The 19,465-nt window shown below is 45.7% G+C and overlaps 1 protein-coding gene and 1 pseudogene across 5 annotated transcripts in view; both read right to left on the bottom strand.

The window, feature by feature from the left end:
- TUFT1 (tuftelin 1) overlaps positions 1 to 19,465 on the bottom strand; it is a 45,511-nt gene that overhangs the window by 11,150 nt on the left and 14,896 nt on the right. Inside the window, exons 2-8 of one of the 5 annotated variants that reach the window (XM_025360476.1) lie at positions 11,787 to 11,925; positions 11,482 to 11,556; positions 10,959 to 11,060; positions 9,358 to 9,444; positions 8,726 to 8,815; positions 7,124 to 7,189; positions 4,086 to 4,199 (exon numbers count right to left, since the gene is read on the bottom strand). In XM_025360476.1, the coding sequence (XP_025216261.1) occupies positions 4,086 to 4,199; positions 7,124 to 7,189; positions 8,726 to 8,815; positions 9,358 to 9,444; positions 10,959 to 11,060; positions 11,482 to 11,556; positions 11,787 to 11,903 (651 nt within the window). In that variant the 5' untranslated portion in view covers positions 11,904 to 11,925. The remainder of the gene's footprint in view (positions 1 to 4,085; positions 4,200 to 7,123; positions 7,190 to 8,725; positions 8,816 to 9,357; positions 9,445 to 10,958; positions 11,061 to 11,481; positions 11,557 to 11,786; positions 11,926 to 19,465) is intronic. The other 4 variants (XM_025360482.1, XM_025360491.1, XM_025360500.1 and 1 more) reach the window with 4 other exon arrangements.
- LOC112608572 lies at positions 15,681 to 16,176 on the bottom strand (annotated as a pseudogene).

Raw genomic sequence — 19,465 nt, 5'->3', positions numbered from 1 at the left:
CGGCCTCCCAAAGTGCTGGGATTACAGGCTTGAGCCACCGCGCCCGGCCGAATTCGTCTTATTTATTTATTTATTTATTTATTGAGACAGAGTTTCACTCTTGTTGCCCAGGCTGGGGTACAATGGCGCGATCTCGGCTCACTACAACCTCTGCCTCCCGGGTTCAAGTGATTCTCCTGCCTCAGCCTCCCAAGTAGCTGGGATTACAGGCATGCACCACCACACCCAGCTAATTTTGTATTTTTAGTAGAGACGAGGTTTCTCCATGTTGGTCAGGCTGGTCTCGAATTCCTGACCTCAGGTGATCTGCCCGTTTTGGCCTCCCAAAGTGATGGGATTACAGGCGTGAGCCACCGTGACCAGACAAATCTGTCTTTTATCAGAGATGAGAAACCAATTGAGAGAGGACAGAAGCAGAATGTTAGAATGAAAAAGCAAAGAACTTGCCTCCTTTCTTCCACCTTATGTCTTTCCAACTCCTACTCATCTTCCAGGTCTCACTTAGATGACCCTTCTTCCAGAGAGCCTGGGGGAGGAGCCTCTCCTTCGTGTGCCCAGGGAGAGGACACACAAGGAACACACAGCCTTCCCTCTCATAGCAGTGAACAGATTTTGCCCAGTCACTGTGTGCACCCTGAAGTAGACTCTCAGTGTCCTGATGGCACAGACTGAGCACCATTACACTTCTAGAGCCCCCACAGTACCTCGTATGCAGTAACTACTCAATAAAATCATGAGTGGAACTGATGTTCATCTAATCCAACCCTCTCCTTTAACAAGTAAAGGTCAACTGACCTATTCAAGGTTACCCAGCTAGTGAATGACAGCCAGTGCTAGGACCCAGATACTTCACCATCCATTTCAGTGCTTCCCAGGTACCTCACACTGACTGCTCATCATTTATTAAAAAAGAATCCAGGTAACTTCTGGAAAGCCTAGCTTAGCCAGCCCTGGGAAAACAGAACATCAGCAGCCAGTTTGTCCGGCCCTTCCCAAGGTCAGAACTGGGGAGGAGAAAGTACAGCACAGGGTGATGTGTGATGGGATGTGTCTATGCTACACACCAGCCCTGTCCAGAGCAAACTCACTCTCACTGCAAATCCTTCTTGACAGCAAGCAGCCAGTAGAACAGGAAACCCGTGCTTAATGGCAAGTTATTTTCATGGTAATTGATCATCTTGCCCTTCCTACCCCGAGGTTCAGAAAACTAGACCAGGGAGTCCAATTCACTAGGAGAGACTGAGACAAGCCTTCAAATGACCCATATTAACCTGAAACAGGCCATCCCCATAGGCAGGAACTTAAAAGTAAGGCCTTTCATTTCTGTATGTAAATAAACACTGCACCAAGGTTGATGTGAGCTCAAGCACAGTGTTAACAAGGCCATGGTCCGATTCTTGCACCCCACTGTCGGAGCAAAAGGTTAAAAAAAAAATACAGACTCCCCTTCCACATTTGACTCCGTAGCTCCAGCCAACCCTGCCCCCAAGGGAACCTCTTAATTATAAAAAGGTTGCCAACCTAGCCCAACAGTGGGAATGACCCAAGGAGCATCTCCTTTTTCAAAAAAAAATTACTCATGTATTATATTATTTTTTAGACAAGGTCTCAATCTGTTGCCCAGGCGAGAATGCAGTGGCGTAATCATAGCTCACCACAGCCTCCACCTCCTGGGCTCCAAAGATCCTCCCACCTCAGCCTTCCAAGTAGCTGGAGCCACAGGCTTGCTCCACCACACCGGGCTAATTTTTTTATTTTTGTAGAGATGAGATCTATGTTGGCCAGGCTGGTCTCAAACTCCTGGGCTCAAGGATCCTCCTGCCTCAGCCTCCTGAGGGATTACAGGTGTGAGCCACAGCGCCCAGCAAGAAGCATCTCCTACTGCAGGTGGTGCTGCATACTATGGGGTTAAGAAAAATAAACCCTTCTAAATTCTGGACAGTGGGCTACAGCTGTCAGGGTACTTTTGCTCAGGCTCTGAAATCCAGAGCAGCAGACTCCTCCATGTGTGATTAAAACCAGCAAGTATTTCTGTTAATTTCCACAACTTCATAATGCCTCTCAATGCAGAATTCTTTTTTTCCAAAATTCACAACCTGGTCAGTGCTAGAGCCTCAACCTTACTTTCCTCCCGTTTTGTTTGGAAAAGGTAGGAAACAGCTGGTCACCAACTGATATATCACCAACTAAATTATACAAATTGTGGAATCTGAAATAGATGCAACATACCCCTTCACCACACAGCTCCTTTGTTCTGAGATGACAAACTAATTTTAATATTACCCTAAGTCCAAGCTATTTACAATAGGAAAATCTCCTTGTTAAACTGATTGCTAAGAAAAATATAGACAATTTTATATTTCTAAAACCCTTCAGAATAATCAAGTGCCCTCACATATATTACCTCACTCGATCTACACAACAAACTTGTAAGGTGTATTTCATTAACCCTTTTTCCAAAAGTTGAAACAGATGCTCAGAGAGGTTAAACTACTTGTTCTAATAAGACTTTGGCTAACACAGTTTATCATCCTTGGCGCCCTTCCTCCTCACCCCCAAGCCTCCTCTCAAAAATTCTCCTCCTCAGTTCCATGAAAATGAAGACTTCAGGCTGGCGTTTCTCTTTTTACCAGCTCCCAGCATGCCTACGCAGGATATAACCCTATCAAAACATATTTATGACACAAAGAATATGTTACTTGTGGAAGAACAAAAGCAGGTAACAAATGGTTAACCTCACACAGAGCAGTTGGAAAACTGCCCATGGGCCAGGTGTGGTGGCTCATGCCTGTAATCCCCACACTTTGAGAGGCCGAGGCACGCAGACTGCTTGAGCCTAGGAGTTTGAGACCAGCCTGGACAACATGACAAGACCCTGTCTCTACAAAAGACACAAAAATTAGACAAGCATGGTGGTGTGCACCTGTTGTCCCAACTACTCAGGAGGCTGAGGTGGGAGATGGCTTGAGTCTGGGAGGTGGAGGTTGCATTGAGCCAAGATTGTGCCACTGCACTCAAGCCTGGCAACAGAGTGGGACCCTGTCAAGAAAGGAAAGGAAAGGAAGGGAAGGGAGGGGAGGGGAGGGGAGGGGAGGGAAGGGAAGGGAAGGGAAGGGAAGGGAAGGGAAGGGAAGGGAGGAAGGGAGGAAGGAAACTGCCCATGTACCTTGTTTTATACTCAAAGAATTTTCTAGAAAACATGGAAGACCTCACATATAGTAGGGGGCTTTCTCTCCATTTATAGACTTCTGTACTATAACAGTAATTAATATACTCATTCCAGGCCGGGCGCGGTGGCTCACGCCTGTAATCCCAGCACTTTGGGAGGCTGAGGCAGGTGGATCACAAGGTCAGGAGATCGAGACCAGCCTGCCCAACATGGTGAAACCCCGTCTCTAATAAAAACACAAAAATTAGCTGGGCATGGTGGCACGTGCCTGTAATCCCAGCTACTTGGGAGGCTGAGGCAGGAGAATCGCTTGAACCTGGGAGGCGAAACTTGCGGTGAGCCAAGATTGTGCCACTGCACTCCAGCTTGGTGGCAGAGTGAAAAAAAGATACTCATTCTAGACCACAAAGCTCTGCAAAGCTGAGTCTAGAGCCCAAATCCTCCAACTCGATGGGTGCAGTTCTTTCTACAACAACACAGATTTAGTCACTCATCCAGTCCACGTTTATGAAGCACCTATCTAATACCAGGTATTGCGCCAGACACTAGGGACGCGGGGGTGACATGCCAACAGCAGTCCTTGCCTGCACAGAGTCTCAAGAGCCCAGGGATTCTTACCACAACACAGACAGAAATGACTTCTGAATCACTGGCTGCCCCAGATGGGCACCACCCTCAAATTCATCAGAACAGAGAATCCCAAGCTGACCTTTGAACTATGGGCCGGCCTTGGACAGTAAACAGTATAAACGTCCAGGAGAGGGAGAAGCAGACAAGCGTTCCAGGCTTCACAGTCTTGTTTTCCAGTTTGTGGCACTCAGCCAGAGAGACAGGAAGTCCAAGCTGAGACATCACTGGCACCTGTGTTCAGTAGCCCATCCCTTAGGGTACCTTCTCCCCAAATCCCAAATCTCACCTCAAAAGCTACACGGTCTGACTGGTGTTGCCGCTCGGCCTCCTGAAGCTTGGCCAGTAAGTCCTGCACAGTCTTCCTCAAGCTCTCAACATCCTCATTTATACAGGTGTCCACCTACAGCCAGAGCAAGGAAGGGAAGAGGAAGCCATCAAGTTTCTGACTCAGTAATAAAAGTCCCCTCCCAGGCACACACTGGTTTGGACCATCTCGTCCAGACCACCCTCACAAAAGAACTGTCGTCACACAAGGGGAGAGTTACCTTAGGCAGCCAGGAATTCTGAGTTGTTCAATGTAACATTGTCCTTTCATACCCTAAAGAACCCTGCTAGCCTCAAAACACCCAATTATTTTAGGACATGCTCAGCAGTATTTCACTTATGTATCCACTGATTGATTTCTTGGCGACTATGTGGCTGCTGTCTCTAGGTGTGTGTCCTATTTCCCTCTATCCGCCTACAACTCTCTGAGAGCAGAGACCATGTTCCCCTTCGGACTACAGTTCCCACAGGACAGGGACTATGTCGCACCCATCACAAAGGGAATGGTCCAAAAGCACATCCTTTACCATTCTCAGCTTTTGGCACGGAGAGCAGCATATAAAGGGTTACTGATGGATGGACAGGTTTATGGCGAAAGCATGCAATGAGTCCAGGAATCTGATTCGATGTGGAAAACGGTGTCTCATCGAGGTAACTGCTCAGTCTCTCCCAGACACACCCAACCGTGGGCTGGTGGTTAGGGATGAGCTAACACGTAGGGTCTCGCCCCCGTCTCTGCTGCACAGGCACCAGACACTTCGATTACAAACTCCCTGTGAGTTTGACAGAAAAATCTCTCCCAATCTTGCACAGTGGGAAGCAGCAACGCCTTCAAACCAGAGCTCAGAGCTCTCGGCTGGGAGGAGGGAGACAGGGTCCCAGTCTCTGCATTATCATCCTGTGGGTGACAATGAAGAAATGAAGTCCTGTGGGCCTTCATTTCTTTATCTGTGAGGCAGTAAGTACACTCCCTACCACACCCTGCCTTACAGGCTGCCTCAAAACTAGGTAAGATAACATCCGGTACAGCTTTGAGCTTGTGAGAAGAAAGAGGCCAAACAGATATTACCAGGTGTTATTGTAATTTGTTGCCAACAATGTATTTGCCAAATATGGTGATTCAAAAGAAGGAGAAAGTCCAAGCTTCACATCTAAAGCAAGTGGTTAAGAATCACAGCATTCCAAATCTAGATGTCATAAGTTATCCAGTCAATTTCCCTAAATCCTCACCTGAGCCAATGGGCAGGTGAAAATGTTTTAAAAGGCTCCTGGAACACAACTATTATGCACTTATTTCAAAGAGTGTTCTCATAAGGCTGTTTAATGGCATGGAAAACTTTCATGAAAATATTATTTCATCATGTGATATAATATGAAGCAAAAAAGTAAGTTATAAAACTACATGTAGAGGCAGAAGCAATGAACTAGATTTTAATACAGCAATTTAGATAGATCCTAAAAAACATGGTACCAGGGAAAATAAGAACAAGCTACTGGGTAGGCTGAGGTGGGAGGACTGCTTGAAGAAGATATAGCACAAGTTCATCACGTATATTGAAACTTTTTACAGACATATTTAAAGCCATATATTGAATTCATTAGAGTGAGTGCCTCTTGCAGGAGGTGGAGAGGCAAAAAAACCAAAAAACTAAAACTAAAACCAGTGAGAGGACTTGACAGGACCCACGAGGACGATGTGCCATGAATTAATGGGTGGGTCTGATTCAACCTATACCTGAGGGCCAAAAACACCGAATGCCAAAACATACCCAACTAAAGAAACAAAAAAAAAAACAATTATAAAGACATGCCACATACTGTACAATGTGAATATTATAAATATATATTTGCATTCAGGGAAAGATGAAATTTCACTGTGGTTTTTCTCTGAGTAGATTACAAGTGACATTTTTTTCTTCTTTCACTTTTCTGTGTTTCTGAATTTTCCAAATTTTCTACAGTATGAATGTTTTGTATTATATAATCACAAAAAACCATAATAACACACTTTTTAAAAATACAGTCATGGTGGCCGGGTGCAGTGGTTCATGCCTGTAATCCTAACACTTTGGGAGGCCGAGGTGGGTGGATCACCTGAGGTCAGGAGTTCGAGACCAGCTTGGCCAACATGGTGAAACCCCATCTCTACTAAAAATACAAACATTAGCCAGGCGTGGTGGCTCATGCCTGTAGTCCCAGCTACTCAGGAGGCTGAGGCACGAGAATTGCTTGAACCCAGGAGGCGGAGGTTGCAGTGAGCTGAGATCACACCACTGCACTGCATCCTGGCTGACAGAGTAAGACTCTGTCAGTCAATCAGTCAATCGATCAAGTACAGCCATGGAAGGAAATACTATGTAGTTATTCAAAAGAATGAGGTAGATCTATTATGTACTGACATGGAAAGAAGGTTATAATATACTCTTTAGTTTAAAAAAAAAAGAGCAAGCAAAGAAAAATGTATTTACCATCCTATAGTTGAGAAAAGCACATATATATTATATACATATATTTATCATGTATATATGGTATGTATATAACATACACATGATATTTAAATATGGTTGTCTATGTATATAAAAATATTCTAGAATACTGGCACTCAACTTTAGCTAAACATTAGTATCACCTGAAGAGCTCTTAAAAGTCCTGATGCCCAGGCCACCTATTGGAACAATGAAATGACAAGCTCTAGGGATGGGACCCAGGCATCATATCCTTTAAAGCTTGCAAGGCCATTCCAATGAGCAGCTGAGGCTGACAAGCACTGCCCTAGAAAGATCCACCCACTTCAATCTGTTAACAGTGGATACTTGTAAGGAGTGAGATTGGGGAAGGAGAATTTCCACTCTTTATATTTCTCTGTTGTTTGAATTTTTATGTCAACTACTACTCTTGTATTTAATGAGAGAGAGAGAGAAAGCAATAAACAAAAGGATGGGGAGGAGGCAATCCTGCCCCTGGCTAAGCAGAGCCACCGATGTGTCCTCTGTTACCCACCTCAGGTGGGCTGCTGTACAGGGCCGTGGGACTCTGACTAAAGCCATTTGGCTTTTCTAGCACCACCTGTTCAAAGAAAAATAAAATTGGGAGTTAAAACAGATGAAAGCAACCAACTTTGAACATTATTCTCCTAACATTCAAATCTTAGAGAAAGGGAGAGAGAGAGGAAGGTGAAAGGGAGGCAGGGAGAGAGAAAAAGACAGGGAGGGAGAAAAAGGAAGGAATTAAGAAAAGAAAAGAGGAAAAGGGAAGGAAGGGAAAGAAAAAAAGATTCCTAGTGTTCCCAGAGAAAACAGAAACAAGAGGGGGTGGAGAAATGTGTGTGGCCTTGAAAGGGAACACCCTAGCCTTGTAGGGAGGATGAAAAAAACCTCAGGCTAAAACCTTTCAGCAGATAGAAAAGTATGTGTAGTCCATTCTTCTTAGCCAGGGAATAAGTGCAGCTGCCTGCCACAAACAAAGAGTTTCCCTTGCCCCCAGGGATCCTGGCAAAGTTTGACAAAGCAAAAATTACAAAGGGAAGCCTTTTTAAATTATTTCTGACCCAAAGCCTGATTATTCATCATATGACAGCTGGTTTGTACAAACAAGGGGGCTGGACTTTGGGCCAGTCTCTGTGCACATTAGGTTCTTCTGCCACCTGACAAAGGAGCTCCCACCAGCCAGATGTGAGCTCAGGCACTGAAAGGCCTGCCTTCAGCCAAAGCAAAAATTAGGAAATGTTCCACCACACAAGTGCATGTCCAAGACAAAGAACTTTCCTTGCACCAGCTGCTGGGCCGCTGTTCCCCTCAAGGGAACGAAGGCAGGGGCTGTTGCTGGAGCAAGACACCCTGCCCGAACCAAAATGCAAATCAAAGATACAACTCAGAATCTAAAGGATGAGGGCGAAGTCACAAAGAGACAGCTCTGTTCTCCCGAGGGCATTTCTATCCTTGAGTTTTGGAAAAACTGAAAAGCAGGATCCCAGGATTATCCATCCCAGGAAAGACTTATCCAATCTGTTCAGTCTAACAAACATTTACTGATGCCTTCCACATCCCAGACCTGGGGAGAGAGGGAGGGTGAGGATACAGACACGGGATGGGGGTGGGCTGAACTCCTAACCTTGAGGAGCTTCCCATCCCAGGTTAGACATAACTATATAGAAGATTAATAACAGGCTAGGGCACGGACTTCAATTCACACTACAGGTGCCACCCAAACTAAGCAAGATCAGCTTATGAGAAGTATGGATTTACAGGTGATTGTCTGCTTTATAAAATTCCATTATTACAGGAAGCTTGATCACAGAATCCTTATAGATAAGAGGCTTTGCTAACAACTGATGATATTTAATTTGTGTAAGTTCAATTTCTGTACAGTGTTTCAGGAGCAGGTGTACTTATGCTTAAGCTGACATGTGTAAATGTAAGGGCTCATCGGCTGGAGAGTCCTAACCAGATTGTGAGTGCTCCAGAGAAGCCAGCATCACCTCTATTTTCTCCATTCCTGGCAGAGATGCTAGACTGAGCACACACTGGGTAATTGGTAAATGAGACTGCCTGGCACAACCCCACCTCCTCGGTGGGGACCCAACCATGGACCGTTTCCTGTTACCTGTATCTCCTGTCGATGGAGAGAATCTCCTAGGTCCCTGTCAAGCTTGCTACTTATATCCTCCCGGAGCTTCTGTAGGCAGTTCCTGGCCTGGGAGGGGAGGGGAAGAAACTTGAGGTTTAGGGTAGAGAAAGAGAGCACGCCAACTCACCCAACTCTGTGCACCATCCCCGGCCTGGACTACGAGTCAGGCACTGTCCTAACTACTGGCCTTAGGATGGAGAGAGGTACCCTGGTCAAGTGGGGCTACAGCTGACATTCTTGCTGGGGAGACACACACAACACAAAAGACAAATAAGTAAAATGTGTAATATGTTATATGGGCATAAGTGCCCATGAGAAACATGAGCCAGGAAGGGAGTGAAGAAATGCTGTGAAAAGTTGGCTGGTAATTTTCGATAGGTGGCTGGGGACAGTGCTAGGCACATAGTACTTAAGTATCCGTGGATTAATGGATCACGTATGAAGGGTCAAAAGTTATATATCTGACACACGGGAGGGGATGGCGGCATTTCAGAGGCATAAAGGAAAAAGAAGCGGAAAAACCAGAATCCACAAAAGAAGACAGCCAAAAAAAATGTGAGATTTAGAGAAATGACCTAGGCACTGCGTGAGAGGGAAGGGGTGCCCACCTCCTGGATGTACTGGACCTCACTCTTCAGCTGGTTAATATTCTTCTCATGAATCATCTTGTCTCCAGACCTCCCCTTCAAGTACACCTGAAATAAGAACACTATTTAGTTAAGAAACCTCAAATTAAATTAACTATACAAAAATAGGCAGCTTCATATAGTGCTGGTGGGAGGATAAATTGTTACCGCCAATTTACTGGGTGGAATGTGGTGATTCGGATCAGAAGACCTAAAAATATATTTACCTTTTGGTCTATCAATTCTACTTCTGGAAATTTACCCTCATGCAGTAAATTTAGCTAAATGCTCCATAGCTATATTGGCATAAACACTCACATATACACAGTCATGCATCACTTAATCATAGCAACACATTCTGAGGGATGCATCATTAGGCGATTTCATCCTTGTACAAACATCACAGAGTGTACACACACAAACCTAGACGGCATGGCCTCCTACACCCCTAGGTTGTACGGTGTACCCGATTGCTCCCAGGCTACAGACAAACCTGCACAGCATGTTAGTGTACTGAATACTGTAGGTGATTATCACACAATGGTAATGTATCAAACCTAGAAAAAATACAGTGAAAATGGAGTATAATAATCTTATGGGACCACTGTTGTCTACGCAGTCCATCACAGACCGAAATGTTGTTATGTAGCACATAACTGTACTGTAACTGAGTCAATCATATGGTATGGGATTTATATCTCGAAAAGCTGTCTTATTAAAAAAAAGAGAGACAGAAATAACAAAAATCATTTTATTTTTAAAAAAATAAGTTCCAGCTGGGCGCGGTGGCTCAAGCCTGTAATCCTAGCACTTTGGGAGGCCGAGACGGGTGGATCACGAGGTCAGGAGATCGAGACCATCCTGGCTAACCCGGTGAAACCCCGTCTCTACTAAAAATACAAAAAACTAGCCGGGCGATGTGGCGGGCGCCTATAGTCCCAGCTACTTGGGAGGCTGAGGCAGGAGAATGGCGTAAACCCAGGAGGCGGAGCTTGCAGTGAGCTGAGATCCGGCCACTGCACTCCAGCCCGGGCAACACAGCAAGACTCCGTCTCAAAAAAAAAAAAAGAAAAAAAGTTCCATCAGCCAGGTGGGGTGGTGTGCACCTATAATACCAGCATTTTGGGAGGCTGAGGCAGGACGATTGCTTGAGCCCAGGAGTTGGAGACCAGCTCAGGCAACAAGGTGAGATTGTCTCTACAAAACTAAAAACATATAAATAAATAAATAAGTTCCATCAGGATGAGCCCATTATAGGAAAATAATAAGTTCCATAAACACACCTCCTACCTGTCTCCACAACCTCCAGCAGCAAAACATGGTCAGTGGATAGGCCCCTAGTAAGGTCATCCAGTACGGCCCCTTGCCTGGGGCCAGGCCGCACCAAAGTTGCTAACAGGCAGACTGTAGTCTCCTGGTATTAATTAAGATGTTTCTAGGAGATTGCCAGGAACTAGCAGCTCAGGTCTGGTTCCTTCCATCAAACCACAAGCTCCCTTTGGCAACAACATCAACTGCTCCCTCTCACATACGTGCAGGGAGGAAGAGGACAGGGAGAAAAGTTGGAGGTGAACTAAGCTTACCTTAATGATCTCCTCATGTCCATCATGGGACTCCACCAGTTCTGAAGCCAGAGAATGACCAGTGGAGTGGCCGGACACCATGGCATAGGTCTTCCTTCCCGCCTGGCCGAAGAGAGACAAGACAGAGAGAGAGAGATGGCTCAGAAATCACATGGCAAGCCCAGAACTCCTGCCCCTCAACTAATGCAGAAGACCTGTTTCTCAAAAGACTTGAAGGGTTAGTCTGACTTTCCTCTCCAAAAACTCATTTCAGAACCTCTAACACAAGCCACACAGCAGCAAGAACACCGGCCAGGGAAAATTGGCAGAAATAGCAGCTTAGTGAGGGACTTTTAATTTTAGTGGGGGACTCCTCCTGCCCCAAAGCAGTGCACAAGGCTGAGGCAAGCTGGATGTTGCTGAAAGGAGGGGCTCCCACGCTCGCGTCACCAGAGTCAGCTCCAGGCAGTACTAGGGTAAGAGGCCAGCAGCAAGGAAGCACTGGTGTGGGGAGGGGGCCTTGCCCACCAGAATTCTGCAGTACCTTCTGGGCTATGTGTTCAAGTTCATCTCCTGTCAGTTCACCCTGGAGAGTCAGCCTGAGAATGTCCACGCTGCCCTAATAATGACAATGACAGCAACAATAACCCCTCACCTTTACAGTCTACAGGTACAAAGTGCTACCAGTACGCGTGCTTCTGCCAGCCTTGTGGAGCGGGCCTTGTCATCACCATTTCACAGACTAGGAAAACAAGTCCAGGGAGGCAGCATTACCTTGCCCAAAATCAGGTGTTTGGGGCAGTGACTCTGGGACCATCTGACAGTCCTTTCTTTCACAACAAGGACTACATGGCACACTGCTCTGTACGGCCCCAGCAGGGCTACCCTGGTTCTTGGACAACAGGCAACACATTGCATGCACTCTTCTTTCTCTGGTTGTGGAGAGGTCATTCCTGGACTGCTCATCCTCAATCCAGAATTTCTGCTCCTGACAACCAGCCAGCAAGTTATTGATGCACTTTACAAGACTAGCATATTCTTCCTGAACTAAACTGTAAGAAAATACCTGAATTCAAACTCCCATTTCTATGAGCCACACAGAAATTATCCAAGTGAAAGCAGGCAAGATAACAGGTATTCATCTAGAGATCAGCCTAATTTCAAAGAATAAAGCAGGTTTTCTTTCATAAGTCAAATAAGTATATGTGTGTGTGTGTGTATGTGTGTGACTGCAGCTTCGACCTCCCAGGCTTAAGTGATCCACCCTCCCAAGTAGCTGGGACTATAGGTGCACCAATATGCCCATCTAATTTTTGTATTTTTTGTAGAGATGAGGTTTTGCCATGTTGCCCGGGCTTCAAAGAAGGTTTTTTTAAAAAAAGGCTGGGCACGGTGGCTCGTGCCTATAATCCCAGCACTTTGGGAGGCCGAGGCAGGTGGATCACGAGGTCAAGAGATCGAGACCATCCTGGCTAACACAGAGAAATCCGTCTCTTCTAAAAAATACAAAAACAAAATTAGCCGGGCTTGGTGGCGGGCGCCTGTAGTCCCAGCTACTCAGGAGGCTGAGGCAGGAGAGTGGCGTGAACCCGGGAGGCAGAGCTTGCAGTGAGCTGAGATTGCGCCACTGCACTCCAGCCTGGGCGACACAGTAAGACTCCGCCTCAAAAACAAAACAAAACAAAAACAAACAAACAAACAAACACAACACTTTGTGGGGAAAATTTAAAACCTGAAAGGAAAAAACGTGGTAGGAGGGAAAACTAGGGGCCTGTAGATGGGGAAGATGATAACGTTGAGAGAAAACTAACAAGGCAGAGTAGATCACCTGTACTATGCATGGAAGTGAATGAGGGGCTTAGCCACTATGGATCTCCGGTTCACACCGGAAAAATAAGGAGTTGGACCAAGTATATCTCAGGCTCCTTCTGGATTCCATTCTGTGACAGCATGAGGATGGAGTATATGCCTCTCCCAGACAATGAAGAGAAATAGGTGCTGGGCTACCCAAGAATGAAAGTGATCTTAAGGTCATTTGGTCATCAAAACATCTTACCGGTAACAGACAGGTTTTAAGGAACCCTCTTAACCTTCCAAATGTCTGGAGAAGATAACCTTCCAACTTGGCGGAGAAGAAATCAGTCTTTGGTGAGATACTTAACTCTTGGTGTTTTTATCTGTAAAATGGGTATATTACCATCCAACTGAGGGTTGTTTATTTGTTTGTTTGTTTGAGATGGAGTCTTGCTCTTGTCTCCCAGGCTGGAGTGCAGTGACACGATCTCAGCTCACTGCAGCCTCCGCCTCCTGGGCTCAAGCAATTCTCCTGCCTCAGCCTCCCAAGTAGCTGGGATTACAGGCACACAATACCACACCTGGCTAATTTTTGTATTTTTAGTAGACACGGGGTTTCACCACGTTGGCCAGGCTGGTCTTGACCTCCTGATTTTGTAATCCTCCTGCCTTGGCCTCCCAAAGTGCTGGGATTACAGGCATGAGCCACTGTGCCCGGCCCCTAGCTGAGGGTTTTTTTGTTGAATATTACTTGAAAATGTTGCCAGGTGTGGTGGCTCATGCCTATAATCCCAGCATTTTGGGAGGCTGAGGTGGAAGGATCACCTGAGGTCAGGAGTTCGAGACCAGCCTGGCCAACATGATGAAACCCCATCTCTACTAAAAATACAAAAAAATTAGCCAGGCATGGTGGTGGGCACCTGTAATCCCAGCTGCTCAGGAGGCTGAGGCAGGAGAATACCTTGAACCAGGGAGGGGGAGGCTGCAGTGAACTGAGATCGCACTACTGCACTCCAGCCTGGACAACAGAGCGAGATGCCGTCTCAAAAAAAATAATAAAGAAAGAAAGAAAATGAGAAAATGTATGGAAGTTACTCTCTGTCAAACAGTAGGGTAGCACTGAAACATCAGCATCCTCCCACTTCTTGAAGTGAATCCAAAAGTAGGAAAGACAGAAGACACTGTCACAATGGCCCTTAAACCTTCCCAACCCTAACAAAGTAGCTGGTTTTATGAAAACACTTAATTCCTATGAGATAAAAGCCACATCCTTAGAGTGGCATGCAAGGCTCTCCACAGTCTGGGTAAACTCACACCTCTTGCTACCATCTCTCAGTGCCCTATCCAATACATTCAATGGTTTCCAACTTCAGTGTCTTTGCTCCCATCATTTCCTGTGCCTTAAATATCCATTCTTCCCATTTTCACCTAGGGCATCTGCAAGTTCCTCAAGTTCATGTTCAAATGCCTCATCTTCCAAGATGCTACCCTGTATCCTGTGGGAAACACGTCTTCCCCTCCTGGAGCTCCCACAGCGTCACAAGGCCTCCCATGGCATCTGCCTCTCAGTTATTTGTGTTCTGTGAAGAATTACCCCTTCTGTTAACTCCTTGAGAGCTGTTGTATGCCACAGCACTTCGCAAAGGTATTTTCTGAATGCACAGAGAATGCTCTACGACATCTAGGTCAAGAAAATATTATAAAAGAAAGAAGAGGAAATGATTTCAAAATAGCCAGAATGGCTGACAATTCTTTCTTCCCAGGATACACCCGCACTTTTATTAAAACGCTCTTTCAGCCGGGTGGGGTGGTTCATGCCAGTAAACCTAGCACTTTGGGAGGCCAAGGTGGGTGGATCACCTGAGGTCAGGAGTTTGAGACTAGCCTGGCCAACATGGTGAAACCCCATCTCTATTAAAAATATAAAACTCAGCCGGGTGTGGTGGCAGGCACCTGTAATCCCAGCTACTAGGGAGGCTGATGCAGGAGAATCACTTGAACCTGGGAGGTGGAGGTTCCAGGGAGCCAAGATCACACCACTGCACTCCAGCCTGGGCAACAGAGCGAGACTCCATCTCAAAGGGGAAAAAAAAAAAAAAAAAAAGAACACTATCTCCCCATACCTGGAGGCAGGCTGGGAAAAGGCAGGGCATCCTTCAGTCAGAACAAAGGGGTTATTAGCTAACAAAGGTCCAGTCTGGTCTGTTTCGTAAACCCAGGCAATTCCAATTGGAAGAGCATAGACAACTAGGCTGGGTTGGGGCACTGAGAGATGATTCCATCCAGCCATCAGAATTCCAGGTAGAGAGAAGAAAGAGGGTGAGTTAAAAATGTTCTCAAAGAAATAATGACCAAAACCTTTCAAAATTTGGCAAAACACACAAACCTGTAGATTCAAGAAGCCAAGCAAACTCCAAACACAGCAAACATGAAATTCATGCCATGACAGATCATAATTAAATTTCTGATAACTAAAGACAAAGAAAAAATCTTGAAACCAGAGAAAAATAACCTTTGAGGGGAAAACAATGTGAATAATGGCAGATTTCTCATCGGAAATGTCAGAGGGTAGAAGGAAGTGGCATACTATTTTTCAAATGCTGAAAGAAAAGAACTTTCAATTCAGAATCCTATAACAAAGAAAAATATCCTTCAGCAATGAAGGGGAAATCAAGACATTCTCAGATGAAGGAAAACTAGGAGAATTTCCCACCAGCAGACCTACACTAAAAGAATGGCTGAAAAAGTTCTCTAAACAGAAAGAAAATGATTTAAAAAAAAAAAACGGAAACTTGAAATATTGAGAAGAAAGAAACATGAGTAGAAAAAAGATGGGTAAATACAACAAGATTTCCTTCCCCTCTCAGGTTTTCTTTTTCTTTTCTTTTCTTTTTTTTTTAATTTTTTTTGGCTATAAGTTTATTCAATGCAAAATAATCCTCTCCAATTTTACTGAGGTGGCTGACCACGTCCACAACCAAATCCACCTTTAAACTGGAATTCCGTTGCTGACCCAGCCCCAGCCTCAGCCTTCTTGTCGGCACCAGGGGGCACAGCACTCCGCCTGTAGGTATCTCCGTCGGCTTCCCCTCTTGTGAGTTTTGCAGGTCGCTCACCCTCCAGACCTTTAGGCTGAGGACTTCCAGTCTCTGGTGGCTGCAGCGTAGGGTGGCAGGCACCATCTCCGGGGCAGATGAAGGTAATCACAGAGATACTGGACGCCCTCATCGGTAAGGTACCAGTAGAAATGTCTCCAGGTAAACTGTTCCTTCACGTAGCCTCGGGACTTGGGAGACTGCAGGGCCTTCAGGACATGAAGGTTGGGCACATCCTTGTCTGCCAGCTCCAGGTGCTTAGGCATGTGGACATCCTTCTTGGCCAGCATGACTCCCTCCTTAAAAAGGAGTTCATAAATGGGAATCCAATTCTTCTTAGGCATCAACATCTTGGTGGCTGTAGGGGCTGGGGCCGGGGCTGGAAAGCCCCTCTTAGGTTTTCTAAGTTACATTTGATGATTAAAGCAAAAAGTATAACAATGTCTGATGTGGTTCTAAATGTATGCAGAGAAAATATTTAAATATGACAATATTATACTATTAAATATCTAGTATCATAAATGGGAGACGGTAAAGGGATATAAAGGAAGGAAAGGTTTCTCTTCTTCACTCAAACTAGTAAAATGCCAATACCAGTAGACTGTGATAACCTATATATACATAATGTATAATACCTAGAGCAACCACTAAAAAGTCTGTACAAACATATAACACTCAAAAACATTACAAATGAATAAAAATAGAATCTTAAAAAGTGCTCAATTAATCCACAGGAAGGCAGGAAAAAGAAAACAGATAAATGAAAAACAGAACCAGGCATCATAGCTCACATCTGTAATCTCAGCATTTTGTTTTGTTTTTGAGACGAATTCTCTTTCTGTTGCCCAGGCTGGAGTGAAGTGACGCAATCTTGGCTCACTGCAACCTCTGCCTCCCGGGTTCAAGCAATTCTCCTATCTCAGCCTCCCCAGTAACTGGGATTACAAGCTCCCATCACAACACCTGGCTAATTTCCATACGTTAGTATAGAGCGGGTTTCACCATGTTGGTCAGGCTGGTCTCGAACTCCTGACCTCAAGTAATCCACCTTCCTTGGCCTCCCAAAGTGCTGGGATTACAGGCGTGAATCACTGTGCCCAGCCAGTAATCTCAGCATTTTGGGAGGCCAAGGTGAGAGGATTGCTTGAGGCCAGGAGCTTGAGACTAGACTGGGCAAGAAAGTTGCCCCCTCTCTTCAAAAAAACATGTTTTTTTTTCTTATCTAGGCATGGAGTTGTGTGCCTATTGTCCCAGAAACTCAGGAGGCTGAGGTGGGAGGATTACTTGAGCTGGCAAGGTTGAGGCTGTAGTAAGCTGTGATCACACCACAGCACTCCAGCCTGGGCTACAGAGTAGGACCATGAGGAGAGGAGTCGGTGGGGGGGGGGGGGGGGAGGGTGGGAAGGGAGGAGACGGGGAGGGAGAGGGGAAAGGAAGGGAAGGGAACGGAGGGAGGGAAAGGGAAAAGGAAGGGGAAAAGGGAAAGGGAAAGGGAAGGGAAGGGGAAAGGTAAAAGGAAAGGGAAAAAGCAGCTTTATTTGTAACAGCCAAAAACTAGAAACGACCCAGATGCCTTCAGTAGAGAAATGGTTAAACAAACTGTGGTACATCCGTTATTGTGGAATAGCACTCAGCAACAAAAAGGATCAAACTACTGATATATGCAACAACACTCTGCAGCGAATTTGTTGAGTGAAAAAAGCCAATCACAAAAGTTTACATGCTGTATAATTTCACTTGTGTAACATTTTTTAAATAACAAAGTTATAGAAATGGGAAAAAGATTGGTGGTTACTAGGAGTTAAGAAGAAAGTAGGGGCAGGAGGGAAGTGGGTGTGGCTCTCAAAGCGCAACATGAGGGGTCCTTATGGTGATGGAAATGTTCCATAGCTTGACTGTATCAATGCCAATATCCTGGTTGTGATAGAGTACCATAGTTTTGCAAGATGTTACCACTGGAAAAAATGGAATAAAGGATACACGGGAATTCTATTATTTCTTATAACTGCATGTGAATCTACAATTATCTTTTTTCTCTTTTTTTTTTTTTTTTTTGAGACGGAGTCTCACTCTGTCACCCAGGCTAGAGTGCAATGGCACCATCTCGGCTCACTGCAACCTCTGCCTCCCGGGTTCAAACGATTCTCCTGCCTCAGCTTCCCGAGTAGCGGGGATTACAGGCACCTGCCACCACGCCCGGCTAATTTTTGTATTTTCAGTAGAGACAGGGTTTCACCATGTTGGCCAGGCTGGTCTCAAACTCCCAACCTCATGATCTGCCTGCCTTGGCCTCCCAAAGTGCTGGGATTACAGGTGTGAGCCACCATGCCCGACCTATAATTATATTTTTCTTAAAAAAAAATAAAAAATAAAAAGGAATGCATATTCCTTCAAGTACTTTCAGGGACAAAAAGAATATAATGAAGAAAATAAGCATTTATAATCCTGCCACCCAGAAACAGCCACTATTAAAATGTTAGTGTATGCCTTATAATTTTTTTTTTTTTTGAGAGGGAGTCTCATTCTGTTACCCAGGCTGGAATGCAATGGCACGATCTTGGCTCACCACACCCTCTGACTCCCCAGTTCAAGTGATCCTCCTACCTCAGCCTCCTGAGTAGCTGGGATTACAGGCATGCACCACCATATCTGGCTAAGTTTTTGTATTTTTGATAGAGACGAGACACAGCTTCGCCATGTTGGCCAGGCTGGTCTGGAACTCCTGACCTCATGTGATCCACCCGCCTTGGCCTCCCAAAGTGCTGGGATTACAGGTGTGAGCCACCATGCCCGGCCTTAATATTTAGAACTTTTATTCATCAAAATACACTGCTGAGAGGGCTCGTGTGGTGGTTCACACCTGTAATCCCAGCACTTTGGGAGGCCGAGGTGGGTGGATCACCTGAGGTCAGGAGTTTGAGACCAGCCTGGCCAACATGCTGAAATCCCATCTTTACCAAAAATACAAAAATTACCCTGGAGTGGTGGCACACGCCTGTAGTCCCAGCTACTCAGGAGGCTGAGGTAGGAGGATCGCTTGAACTCTGGAGGCAGAGGTTGCAGTGAGCCAAGATCATGTTACTGCACTCCAGTCTGGACAACAGAGTGAGACTCTGTCTCAAAAAAAAAAAAAGGGGGGGGGGCCACGCACAGTGGTTCACAGTCCCAACACTTTGGGAGGCCAAGGTGGGTGGATCACGAGGTCAGGAGTTCGAGACCAGCCTGGCCAACATGGTGAAACCCTGTCTCTACTAAAAATACAAAAATTAGCCGGACGTGGTGGCACGTGTCTGTAGTCCCAGCTACTCAGGAGGTTGAGACAGGAGAATCGCTTGAACCCGGGAAGCGGAGGTTGCAGTGAGCCAAGATTGTACGACTGCACTTCAACCTGGACAACAGAGCAAGACTCTGTCTCAATAATAATAATAGCCGGGCGCGGTGGCTCAAGCCTGTAATCCCAGCACTTTGGGAGGCCGAGGCGGGCGGATCACGAGGTCAGGAGATCGAGACCATCCTGGCTAACATGGTGAAACCCCGTCTCTACTAAAAATACAAAAAACTAGCCGGGCGTGGTGGCGGGCGCCTGTAGTCCCAGCTACTCGGAGGCTGAGGCAGGAGAATGGCCTGAACCTGGGAGGC

The sequence above is a fragment of the Theropithecus gelada genome, chromosome 1, assembly GCF_003255815.1.
Source record: "Theropithecus gelada isolate Dixy chromosome 1, Tgel_1.0, whole genome shotgun sequence".
Taxonomy (NCBI): Eukaryota; Metazoa; Chordata; class Mammalia; order Primates; family Cercopithecidae; genus Theropithecus; species Theropithecus gelada.
Note: the sequence above shows the minus strand (reverse complement) of the source record. Positions and strands in the feature narration are given on the sequence as shown.